At 53.0% G+C, this 12176-nt stretch overlaps 1 protein-coding gene across 1 annotated transcript in view; it reads left to right on the top strand.

Annotated features, from left to right (window-relative positions):
* Positions 1-8349, top strand: part of OGFOD1 (2-oxoglutarate and iron-dependent oxygenase domain containing 1) — a 9428-nt gene extending 1079 nt beyond the window's left edge. Inside the window, exons 2-12 of the mRNA XM_009994906.1 lie at positions 44-90; positions 464-564; positions 1196-1312; positions 1966-2057; positions 3401-3529; positions 3864-3977; positions 4591-4670; positions 4783-5075; positions 6068-6190; positions 7571-7629; positions 8188-8349. Of these exons, the coding sequence (XP_009993208.1) occupies positions 44-90; positions 464-564; positions 1196-1312; positions 1966-2057; positions 3401-3529; positions 3864-3977; positions 4591-4670; positions 4783-5075; positions 6068-6190; positions 7571-7629; positions 8188-8349 (1317 nt within the window). The remainder of the gene's footprint in view (positions 1-43; positions 91-463; positions 565-1195; positions 1313-1965; positions 2058-3400; positions 3530-3863; positions 3978-4590; positions 4671-4782; positions 5076-6067; positions 6191-7570; positions 7630-8187) is intronic.
* The last annotated feature ends 3827 nt before the right edge of the window (positions 8350-12176 follow it).

The following is a 12176-nucleotide window of genomic DNA, read 5'->3' as shown; positions in this document are numbered from 1 at the left end:
CTTCCTCCCCTAAAAACCGCCCCTTCTTCTCTTCCATCGGCAGTCCCGGGAGCTGCGGGGGGACACGGAGCCCCACGTCGCCGCGCTGAGGTAAAACGCCGGCTCGGGGATGGAGGGGAAGAGGCCTGGCTGGGGAAGGGCTGCGGGGTGAGCCCTTCTGCCGCCCTGCCCAGGCCCTGGGGAGGCTGAATCCGTGCGGGTCGGGGTCTGGAGGGCAATGGACAGTTGTTTTCACGCAGGGTGTTCCTTGTGGTTGTCACTCCTGAAGTGCTCGGTGGTCCCTGTGCCACCCACACTCCGTGCTGGGGTGTCCTCCTGTGTGGGGCTGCAGGAACACGGTGCCACTGGCAGGAGCATCCTCAGCTGTTTGAATGGTTGGAAGGGAGATGGTCAATCAGTTTAGGCTGTGGGGGTAGGTTTTATAACAGGTGGAGGACACTTAACCTTGTGCTTGTCTTGTCAGACGTGCTCTCTGTGAAGAATTCCGAGCGTGGCTTTCTGCTGTCACCCAGATTGAGCTGGAGCCAACTATTGACATCTCCTGTGCTAAATACGAGTATACTGGTCAGTCCAGAAGTGATTCCCTTCCTCAGAGTTTCTGTGGGTGTAGGGAGTGCTCTCTGTCTACAGAACACCCTGTGACATAACCCATCTCTGCCTCGAGAGGGTCCAGAAGGAGCACATCAGAGTCTCAGAGTGTAAAAGTCCCAATTATGTTTCCATCATTCCAGGTGACAACTGCACCTGCCCTTTTAGCCATACAAAAAACATCACTGTAGGAAGGGGAGAAATTTTACTGCTGTCAGCTCTTCTTTTAAAATGTCTTTTGCACAATGAATTGTGGGTCCAGGTTTTCTGTACTCAGGGCTCCCCCTCACCTCTGTGCCAGCAACAAACCTCCTCAAAGGGCAGTTCTGTATTTAAAAGAGCTTGAATCATTATTTAAGTCAGGAATCTGTGTCCAGTGACAACTGTGAAGGGGTGGGTGACAAATTCTAACTGCCCTTACCCATCAGAGTGGTCAAAGTGCAACCCCACAGAGGTGAATCCTGGAAGTCTGGGTTGCTGACTAGTGAGAAGGCAGTTCCTGGGAAGAGCATGTTTTCAGTTTGTGGGGACAGAGCTGGGAAGCAGCCATGGGAGTGAATCCTGGGTGTGCAGGATTTTGCTGCAGCAAAAAGGTGTGTGGTTGCAGATGTCCTGCTGTGCCATGATGATGAGCTGGAAGGTCGGAGAGTTGCTTTCATCCTCTACCTTGTCCCACCCTGGGAGAAAAGTGATGGGGGAACTCTGGACCTGTACAGCACGGATGGTAGGTGCTCACAGCTCAGGGGGCACAAAGAGGGGGGGGTTATGCAGCCCCTGCAGTTGCTCTCCTCAACCAGTAGCAGGGAGATGAAGAGTTCCTCCTTGGTCCAGGGAAGCTGATGTGCAGGTAGAATTGGCACCTTAGAGCTGGGATGTGGCAGGGGTTGCAGGCAGTGGGTGACAGCAGAGCAGCTGGAGAGGGGAAGGGAGAGAGGGAATCCTTTGCCTCCCAGTTTGGTTTTTGGAAGGGGCAAGAGTGGAGGCAGGATGGGAGCAAGGCCAGTGACTGTGCTTGGAACTGGAAAATGATGGAGATCATTTCCCATTCCAGCAGCAGAAGCCCACTGCTTCATGGAATGGTGAAGGTCAGAAGGACCTTCAAGATCATCCAGTTCCAACCCCCTGCATGGGCAGGGACACCTCCCACCAGCCCAGGCTGCTCCAAGCCCCATCCAACCTGCCCTTCAACACTGCCAGGGATGGGGCAGCCACAACCTTCCTGAGCCACCTATTCCAGTGCCTGCAACAGGCTCAAGCCCTTGCTCTGAGCTCCATCCCTTAAACCCAGGTGTCTCACTCACAAAGTCAGAGAGAAAGGGCAGTTTCCAGTGAGTCCCAGTTCCTGTCTTAACCAGAGTCTGTTTCCTTCCTCCTCAGAACACTCTCAGCCACAGCAAATAGTCAAGTCATTGGTGCCTTCGTGGAACACCCTGGTTTTCTTTGAAGTGTCTCCAGTCTCTTTCCACCAGGCAAGGAGCTGCCTCTTGTTCATTTTTTATTTTTTTGTTAATTCTCCTTGTTGTGGTTATTTCTGTGCAATAACTCTTTGTGTGTTAGTGCTGCCCTGCTGGGGAGGGAGGAGGGAAAAAGGGGGTGGAGACTCCTGGAAGTGCTGTGTGTTGAAGGCAGGACTTCAAAGAGGACAAGGACTGGCAAAGCCACCTGGAGGGGGTCAGTCTGGCTTCATGAAATGCTGATGTGGTTAAGGAGCACCTCGTGGCCCTTATCAGGAAGATCCCTGGGAACAGGGGGAATGTTCTTTGGAGCTGCAGGACACAGACACCCAGTGGAAGGCTGAAATTCCTGCAGACTGAAGGATACCAGGGACTGGAACTAACAGGGCCAAAGAGCAAAAGGTTGGAGGGGAAGAAGATCAGTGGTGTAGGTTGGGCCCTCACCTAGACTTCTTAAGGTTTTACTTTTGTGTCATTTATGTCTTGCAGTTAATTAACAGAAACATCTACTTGGTCACTGCCCTAATTGTTTTCAGGTTGTGATTTATCTCATCATAAAAATCCATGTTCCACTGACCCTTGTGACCACCCCTGACCTAAAAACCCAGTGCCGAAGTGCTGTTCAAAAAGCCACAACAGTCTGTGGCTTTGCAGCCAGTCCTGAGGGGGTGGCTCCCTCTTCACCCCGTGGTTACAGCACAGCTCCCCAGCACCTGATATCCTCCAGTTTAGCCCAGTTTAGCCCCTGCACAACTTGATGAAACCAAGATTTAAAGGTGCCCATTGCTGCGAGAAAACCAAGGGTTTCCACAGACCTAGCTGAATGCCAGGGTAGAGGGGCTGCCCTTGGTCTGCTGGAGAGGCAGACAAAGACCCAAAGCTCTCAGGCAAATTCCCTTCATTGTGCCTTATTTTATAGCACTTTTTTAAGAAGTAAAAGACACCAAAAAAGAGAGAGAGGAAAAAAAGAGAGAAGTCCAGCCGTGCAATTTGCTGTGGCCCAGAGATGCCCGGTGGTTTCTGAGTTATAAGCTCTGATTTTTGCAGCTTGGGGTGGCTGGTTCTTCAACAGAATAAAAGGTAGAAAAATAAAAGGCACTTACTTAAAAGAACAGAGTGGCTGAAAGCTCTGAGAGGGAATGGATTCTGCTGGGAGCTTGGAGCAAAAGCCTGGGCTGGGATTCTGGAAACCAACAACAAACTTGAGCAGTGAAATTTGTTTTAGCTCTCTCTCCTTGAGCCAAGAGTAACCCAGGCTCTCTGGAGCCAGCTCCTGTGCTGAGCCCATGGGATGCCCATGCCAGCTGGTCCCTGGATGTTTGGAATAACCAGTGACATGCTGCCCAACCTTGTTCCAGGTGTCAGAAGTCCTGGCTGAGGGGAAGTGCCGCTTGTCACTCAGCGGCTGGTTCCACGGCCCCCCGACAGTCAGACCCACACACCAGGGTGACACTGCCCTGCCCTGCAGCCCACACATCCCCCACGATGTGAGTAGCAACTCTACCCCTGCTTACCTGCATGGCTGCTCCTTCCATCTGCCTGGAATACCTTGGGAGGGGATGCACTGATGCTTGGGGATTCTTGAACTCATCCCATTTCCTCTCCATAAACCCGTGGCTTGTTTCTTCCTTCCATGCCTTCCTGGTCTCTGTCTCTCTTGCATGGCTACAATAGTGCAGAGAAGGCAGCAAATCCTGCAGGGAACTAAAGGAAGGGATGGAGTGTAGAGGGGGAGGAAGCCAGCCCTGTGGCCAGCTGGGAACTGGGGAATCCTTTGTAGTTTCACCAGTTCGGTACCATTCAAATCTGTTTCCCTTCCAGCATGAAATCTTGTATGAATGGATCAACCCAGTTTATCTGGACATGGATTCCCAAGCTCAGATCCAGGAGGAATTTGAGGAGCGATCAGAAATTCTCCTGAAAGACTTTCTCAAGGTGAGCCCAGGGGTTCAACCTGACGTGGTCTGGCAGAGACCACATGTCCCATCCCCTCGAGGGGAGTGGGACAGATTGACCCCTCGAGGTCCCTTCCATCCTGTGGGTGGGTCCCCTCTGCCTGCCTGTGCCCTGCTGCCTAGGGACCCACCCAGAATCTAACTCTTTCCTCCAACATTCTTGTTTCCTGCAAGAAGCAAAGCAGGAGAGTGGAAAGAGGTGCCATCCTCCCTACTCCCCAGCCTTGTGGTGACCAGAGGGTCCTTCCTGGGCAGCTCTCACTGCTTAGCACTTGGGGAACTTGACCTGTGTGTGAAGTAAACGACCTGTAATGGTTTTGTCTTACTTCTCAAGGCTGATTTACCTCTGGTTCACCACCTGGGTCTCAGTGAAATGACATTCCCACCAACCCAAGTAGCATTTGATACCTCTTGGTCTCTGGCTTGCAAAGCCATGATGCCCACCCAGGCTGTGCCCCTCAGTTCAGCAGTCCTTGGGAGCCTCAGACAAGTCAGAGAAAACATGAGTGCCTTACCTGAGGGTGGGTGGTGGCTGCTTCCAGCACACCAAGAGAGCTGAAGGTGAAGTTTCTGCACTGTCTTTTCTCTCCTAGAAAGAGAAATACCAACTTCTGTGTGAGGCTTTGGAGAGCAAAGACATCGAGTGGAGCAGCCGAGGCCCTGCCAATAAAAGGTAGGGAATGCCAGGAGTCCTGCTCCTATGGATCAGACCAGGCAGGAGATGCTGGGAGCCTGGACATGGTCCTTGTTGGTTCTCCACTGCTGATAGCTCTGCTGTCTTCCAGACTCTACGAGGCAGCAGCAGAAGAAAGCCTCCCTGAGCTCCTGAAGCAATTCCTGCAGCTCCTACACTCCGAGGCCTTGTTTTTACTGCTCTCCAACTTCACTGGCCTAAAGCTGCACTTCCTGGCTCCCTCTGAGGAGGATGAAGGTGCTGGGGAAGGAAGGGCAGCAGACACTGCTGGGCAGAGCAGTCCCAAACATGAGGAGGAGACCAACCAGCAGGCTGAGAGCAGCTCCCATCAGCCAGCCCATCCTGACCACATTCCTGCAGCACAGGGGAGTGACACACACAACGGTGAGTCCAGCAGCACCAGGAAAGGAGAATCCTGATATTAAGGGTGTCAGCAGCAGAATTCCCAGTGATTTTTATGGAATTAGGATTTCATCTTGTACTGCAGCCAGCACAGAGATTTTACCTCTTTACTCTGCTCTGGTGAGACCCCACCTGGAATTGTGTCCAGTTCTGGAGCCCCCAGCATAAGGACATGGAGCTCCTGGAGTCCAGAGGAGGCCCCAGAGATGATGGGAGGGCTGGAGCAGCTCTGCTCTCGAGCCAGGCTGGGAGAGTTGGGGTGTTCAGCCTGGAGAAGAGAAGGCTCCAGGGAGACCTTAGAGCACCTTCCAGTGCCTGAAGGGGCTCCAGGAGAGCTGGGGAGGGACTTGGGACAAGGGCAGGGAGGGAGAAGACAAGGGGGAAGGGATTAAAACTGGAAGAGGGAGATTGAGGTGAGACATGAGGAGGAAATTGTTTGGTGTGAGGGTGGTGAGAGCCTGGCCCAGGTTGCCCAGAGAAGCTGTGGCTGCCCCATCCCTGGCAGTGTTGAAGGGCAGGTTGGATGGGGCTTGGAGCAGCCTGGGAGCCAGGCTGGGAGAGTTGGGGTGTTCAGCCTGGAGAAGAGAAGGCTCCAGGGAGACCTTAGAGTACCTTCCAGTGCCTGAAGGGGCTCCAGGAAAGCTGGGGAGGGACTTGGGACAAGGGCAGGGAGGGAGAGGACAAGGGGGATGGATGAAAACTGGAAGAGGGAGATTGAGGCGAGACATGAGGAGGAAATTGTTTGGTGTGAGGGTGGTGAGAGCCTGGCCCAGGTTGCCCAGGGAAGCTGTGGCTGCCCCATCCCTGGCAGTGTTGAAGGGCAGGTTGGATGGGGCTTGGAGCAGCCTGGGCTGGTGGGAGGTGTCCCTGCCCATGCAGGGGGTTGGAATTAGATGATCTTGAAGGTCCTTTCCAACCCAGACCAGTCTGTCTGGGCTTCCCTGATTTCCCTGGCTCCTGTGTTCCCTCCCCAGGCCCGGGTACCCCGCTGTGTGCCGGGGAGCTGAGGCGCTGGGCCCACGGGCACTACACTCTGGTCCATGACACTCAAGCAACAGAATTTGCTCTCGACCTGCTCTTCTTCTGTGGCTGTGAGGGTAAGTGGGCAAAATCCAGAGATACCAGACACTCCTTACAAGGGCTGCATCAAGGAAGAGCTTGGGAATTCTCAGCAGTGCTGCCATAGCCAGAATTTCCCTGCTTTGTCCTACACAGAAGGGCTCTGCAGACTCTGTCCTAGTCCTCACTTCTGCCTAAGCCCTGATTTCATGACTTCTTAGAAGGAGTAATTAGAAGGGCTAATCTCCAAAGATTTGGGAATGTGGCTTTGGGATCGAGAGCAGCTTTGACCTTCCCGGCTGGAGCCAGGAGGTGGCGCATGGGGCAGAGGAAGAGGCTCCCTCTCCCAGAACTTCCCTAAGCAGCTGATCTGGGCGTGGAGGAGGCTCGAGGGGCCAGAACACCTCCTGAAAACATTCCAATTCACCCCTTTTCTCCTCAAAATTATCACCCCCCTCCAGTCCACAAAGCCCAGGGTTCTCAAAAGTTATTTGTCTTAGCATTTTAGGCTGACTGCTAGTTAGTTAGTGCTGAAAAATATCCAAACAGGAGAGTTTTTGGGCCAACTGAGCCCAGAATTGACAGCCAAAACCACCTGGCCCATGCCAGTAACTGGACTGAAAGGCTTTTGCTGAGGCAAAGCTGCTCTACAGGAGCAGCTGAGAGCCCAGCAACCTTAACCTGCCTGTCTGTGGTAAAAGGCAAACCTGGGATGTTTGCTTCAAGTTGTCCTTGAGTTGAAGAAAAGAAGAACCTGGCAGGAGGTAAAGTGGGAATGGCCCTGTGAGCTCTGCCTGTGCCTCAGGAAGCAGGTGCACAGTGACCTCAGGCAGGGAGAGACCTGGGGGACATAGGACACAGCTTCATGTGGGGGACTTCTGCCTTCAAGACAGGAGCAGGTTTGTGCTGCAGTTAGCACAGGTGGGCCCTGAGCTACACTCAGGGACTGGTGCATCCATATCCTGCTGCTAGAATTCCCAGGGCTGGGATGTGTGGGATCCTGCTGGGGCCTACAAGAAAGCTGGGGAGGGACTTTGGACAAGGGCAGGGAGGGAGAGGATGAGGGGGATGGATTAAAATTGGAGGAGGGGAGATTGAGGTGAGACATGAGGAGGAAATTGTTTGGTGTGAGGGTGGTGAGAGCCTGGCCCAGGTTGCCCAGGGAAGCTGTGGCTGCCCCATCCCTGGCAGTGTTGAAGGGCAGGTTGGATGGGGCTTGGAGCAGCCTGGGCTGGTGGGAGGTGTCCCTGCCCATGCAGGGAGGTGGATCTAGATGATCTTTAAGCCCCCTTCCAACCCAAACCATTCCATGATTCCAGGAACTGCAGGGAGTGGGGTAGAAAACCAGCATCTCCTGGTAGGCTGGATGGATCCCAGCCAGTGTTGAACTTGTAAGAACCTTTCTTTTCTATTTTAAGACTGGGACCCAGAGTATGGTGGCTTTACTTCCTACATTGCTAAAGGTGAAGATGAAGAGGTAAGGACATCAGCTCCAAGCTGCAAATGAGATAAAAACATTTGGGGTGGAGATGCATAATTACACTTTCCATAACTCTGACATCATCCTGAGGGTGCTTGGGATGGCACCAGAGCCTCCCTGCCTGAACCACTGGCCCTGGGGGGAGCTTTGCTTTCAGCTCCCACTCTTCCTTCTCAGCCTTCAGCTCCCACTGTTCCTCCTCTGCCTTCATCTCCACCTTCAGTTCCCACTGCTCCAGCTCCCACTCTTCCCTGCAGAGCCAAAGGCTCAGGAAGCCTCAGAGGGGCTCAGGGATGCAGCAGAGGTGCTGCTTTTCCAGGGAAGTGCAGTTCACTAGTGTCACCTTCAGCACCAGGACCAGTGACTGGGCTGAGCTGCTACCAAGCAGCCCAGAATCTCTTGCTGTCTAATAAAAGCTTGAGCACTGTTAAAATAGGTTCATTTTCTACCACCAGACCTTTGTTGCGAGCAGATTTGGAAACACTTTGGTTTTTTTCCTAAGAAGGCTGGTTTTGTGATGAAACTGATGTCCTCCCTCCCCTTCCTCCCTCCCAGCTGCTGACAGTCAACCCCGAGGACAACTGCTTGGCCCTGGTTTACAGAGACAAAGAGACCTTGAAGTTTGTCAAGTACATCAACCATCGCAGCTCAGCACGGCTGGGGAAGCAACCCCACAGAACAGGGTTTTGGGATTTCTCCTTTGTCTACTATGAGTGATGGTGCAGAGTGTGTGACCACCCTCCTGGGGGTGGGTTCTCTCCAGGTGTTCAGCTCAAAAACCCTCAAACCAAGGCAGCTGCTGGTGCCACCCTCACCACACTGCATGGGCTCAGCAGGGCCCAGGGGACTGGTTTATTAACTGGACAAATGGAAGTTCAGCCTCCTCCCCAGGTCCTTTGACACCCCCCCTTGACTGCTTCTCATGCTACATGGAGGGGGTCATAGTCACACAACTGTCACCTTTCCAGCTGTTCCCTCATGGAAACACTGGGATGTCTCCCCAGCCTGCAAGGGTGAACACTGGGATTGTGCTTTGCCCCAGGCTGATGACTGGTTTTATGAAATAAAAAACAAAAAGGAAGTGGGTCAGTTAAATGCTTCAAAACCTGGTTGGGCAAGTTTTGTTACCAAATGCCCAAGACATTTGCTGGGGTTTAACTGTGTTTGCTGTTTGTAGAGGCAGAAATCAAGGAGCTGCCATGGGAAATATGAGGTTTTTCCAGCTGCACAACTGTGTGGAGTTGGGAAGGAAACCAGTGAGGCTACAAAGTTGCTGGCACTGGGAAGGACCTGGCACTGGAACAAGGAGCAGGACTTCATTATTCTAAATGCTGCACAGACAGACCCAGATGCAGCCCCTTTCTCCAAGAATTTACAAGCTAAATAGACAAGACACCTGGTCCTGTGTCCTCTGCCTGGGTGGGTACATGATCAGCTTTGTGCTTTGGCTGTGGAAGGGTTGTGGCTCCAGCCCCAGAAGGGGAGGTGGGAGAGCACTCACCTGTCCATGGCAGCAGGAGGGGGTTAGTTTTGTTCTCTACTAGGATCCAATGTAGCTTCTATCCCTGGAGATCCACTCTGCTCTTCCCAGGTAGCTCACACATCCAGCTCCTGTGGAGAACAGAACAAGAGGGGTCAGTGGCTCAGTCTGTTCCCCCTGGGGAACTGCCCAGGGGCTGCAGGAGGCAGCCAGCCTGCTGGGGGGCTGCACCTGCCTGCCTGGAAGGGGTTTTTTTGGCTCTGAGCACACACAGGTTGCACAGCCACTCCCCCACACCAGGCTGTGGGTTTGCAGAGAGCAGGGGGGAGCGTGTCTGCATCATTCCTGCCCCTCCCAGGCTGGAATAAGGCAGCTTTGGATCAGAGCCTCCTGCCTCTCCAGTGCCAGGCCTGGCAGTGAAGCCCAGCAGAGGAGCAAACAAGCTGGAAGCAAGGCTGGCTGTGCTGGTACAGGGATGCTCTGCAGCCCTCAGCAGTGTCCTTGGGACAGGGCTTCATGGAGACAGGAGCAGCAACCTTCAGCTGTCACCCCTGCACACACAGCCCAGGAACCACTGAGGAACAAAACTGCTGCTCTTGCTTCTCAAATGGAAGGTCTCAGCCCCTGCTGATGTGCCAGGGGAGAACACAGGCATGTGGAGCCTGATGATCCAGTATCAATTCAGTCCTGGACAAGGAGCAGTTGTCCCTCCTGCACTGTTGGGCAGGAAGAACAACTGGGATGTGGCTACTCTGAGATCTGCACCATCTTGGTCCTATTCCCACTGGTGTCCCAGAGCTGGCTTCTCCCTCAACTGCCAAGACTTCCATCTCCCTTTGCTGCTGACAAGGGGATGAACCCAGAAACAAACCCTGCAGGGACAAACCCCCCCTTCCCTGTGGACCACTGGTTTCTGAGGCACATTCACAGGGAGAAAAGTTCTCATTCTGAGCTGCTCCAGTAGGGAGAGAGACAAGTAATGGAGGTTTCCAAGAAAAAAGAAATAAGGCAAAGTGGTTTTGGAACAAAGGTAACAGGTAACATAGCTATTTACAGCCCAGCCAGCTAGAAAAAAATGAGAGTAAATTAATTAACAAAAAGAAGTTACTTATTTTTCTGCATGAGCAGCCTCAGAGGGTGCTTGGTAGAACCTGGAGCCTCCCAGAAGGCTTGGGAAGCAGCTGGGCTCCCTGAAGTTCGCTGCTTTGTGATAATGAACACACTAGAGGGCATCCCAGCCCCTTCTTGAGCCAACCCCTAAGTTACCTGATCACAGCACCACCCTTCTGCCTCCGGGGACTGAGGTGAAGTCATCCCAGCAGCCAAATCTGCAGTTAACATGCAAAGATTTAAAAATCAACTCATCCCCGCTCCCTCCACCCTTCCCGTTCAGCCCCACACGTGGCTGGGGTGCAGGGAGAGGGGAAGACCCTGCTCACAAAATGTGGGGGAGAAGGAGGGGTCCTTACTTAGACCTGGCCAATAATGGGAGCCCTCCTTGTAGATGCTCTTGCTGGGTCTAAATCTGTATTTACGAGTAGGTGGAGCTGCTTGAAAAGCACTCGGATCATTATGGAAAGGAGCATGAAACACACACATACCCACAAAATGAGTAAGCAGGGAAATAAGAAAGAAAGAAGATTGAGAACAGTGTGTGAACAGAGTCCTGGGGTGTGAGCAACAAAGTTCCTACCAGGCAGGGTGGCCTGGAGCAGGTGTTGGTCAGCTTGGCTGCACCTCCAAAGCCTGGCATGGGAGGCAGGATCCCAGCAGCTTCTGGTTCCTCAAGTGCTGAGCTGCACAAAATGCTTCACCACCATTTCTGGGGAGGGATCTGGTGGTTATTGGTTTGCCAAGGGGCTGAAAATAAAAACCAGGAACCATTCAATATGGAGCAAGATGGAAGAGTTCAGCTGCAGGGCAGGCTGGAGGGATGGTTTCACCACCTGTAGGAAACAGGCAGCAAAGAAGTTCTGACATGGGGTGTTGAGTGAATCAGGATGAAGATGAGCAGCAATTCCCAGGACTTGGAGAAGCAGGGGTTAAAATCAGATAACCTGGCATCAAACGTCCATTTCAGTTGTGCTGTGTTTGGGGTTTTTTTTTTAAAACTCCAAACTGGAACTTGAATTGGGACATTGAAAGTCACTGTTGCACAGATCCCTTCTTGGGCAGGTGTCCATCCAGCATGGAACTTCTGCAGTGTGGGTCCCTGGCAGGAAAGAACCCCCAGGAGGAGGGAAAGATCCCCCAGGAGGAGAGGAAAGATCCCCCAGGAGGAGAGGAAAGATCCCCCAGGAGGAGAAAAGATCCCCCAGGAGGAGAAAAGATCCCCCAGGAGGAGAGGAACAGAAAGGGCCCCCCAGGGCTTAGTCCTGAGCTGCATCCTACCCCTGGGGACTGATCTCAGCTCACACCAGCTGGCTGCTGCACACCAGCCAAGGGCTGCTTTACCTCACCAGGCAAACTTGGGATCAGTTCAGCTTACAGGAAAGGGATTTGGCACTTGGCAGAGGTAAAAGTTGCTCTTACAGGAAAATCAATGACAATTTGTTGTCAGAAACGTAGCCAGAAATCAGCTTTCTCAGAGGTCTGGGGTGTGATTGAGGGACTGACCTCACTGCCAAGAACAAAACAGACCCGGGACTGGAAGTGCCTGGTTGTGCAGCCTTGAAAAATCAGGCTGCTGGGAAAGCTGCTTCTACCAGAACCACTCTGATCATTGAGCAGACTGGGTCCACGGAAGTGAGCACTAGGATTTTGAGCATAAAGAACAAAAGCAGAGGTAGAAGCAGTGGGAACAGGTACAGCAGGTGGCAGAAAGCCCAGCACTTATGCCAGGAGACTGTTCCACAGTCAAGTCTCAAAGCTCACTTGCTTAGAACAGCATGGGTGGCTCCTCCTGCCTTGCCAAGAGGCTGCATTTGACTAACGACCAGGTTCTTCAAAGGGCTGAGCTGAGCTCCTGCTGCAGATGAGGAGACAGAGCTGTGCTTTGAGTTCTCCGTGCTGAAGGGGCTGAAGCAGCGGCAAGGGGACATCTTGGGGGTTAAAACACACAGCA

This window comes from Chaetura pelagica, unplaced genomic scaffold (assembly GCF_000747805.2).
Source record: "Chaetura pelagica isolate M959 unplaced genomic scaffold, ChaPel_1.0 scaffold93, whole genome shotgun sequence".
Classification (NCBI taxonomy): Eukaryota; Metazoa; Chordata; class Aves; order Apodiformes; family Apodidae; genus Chaetura; species Chaetura pelagica.
Note: the sequence above shows the minus strand (reverse complement) of the source record. Positions and strands in the feature narration are given on the sequence as shown.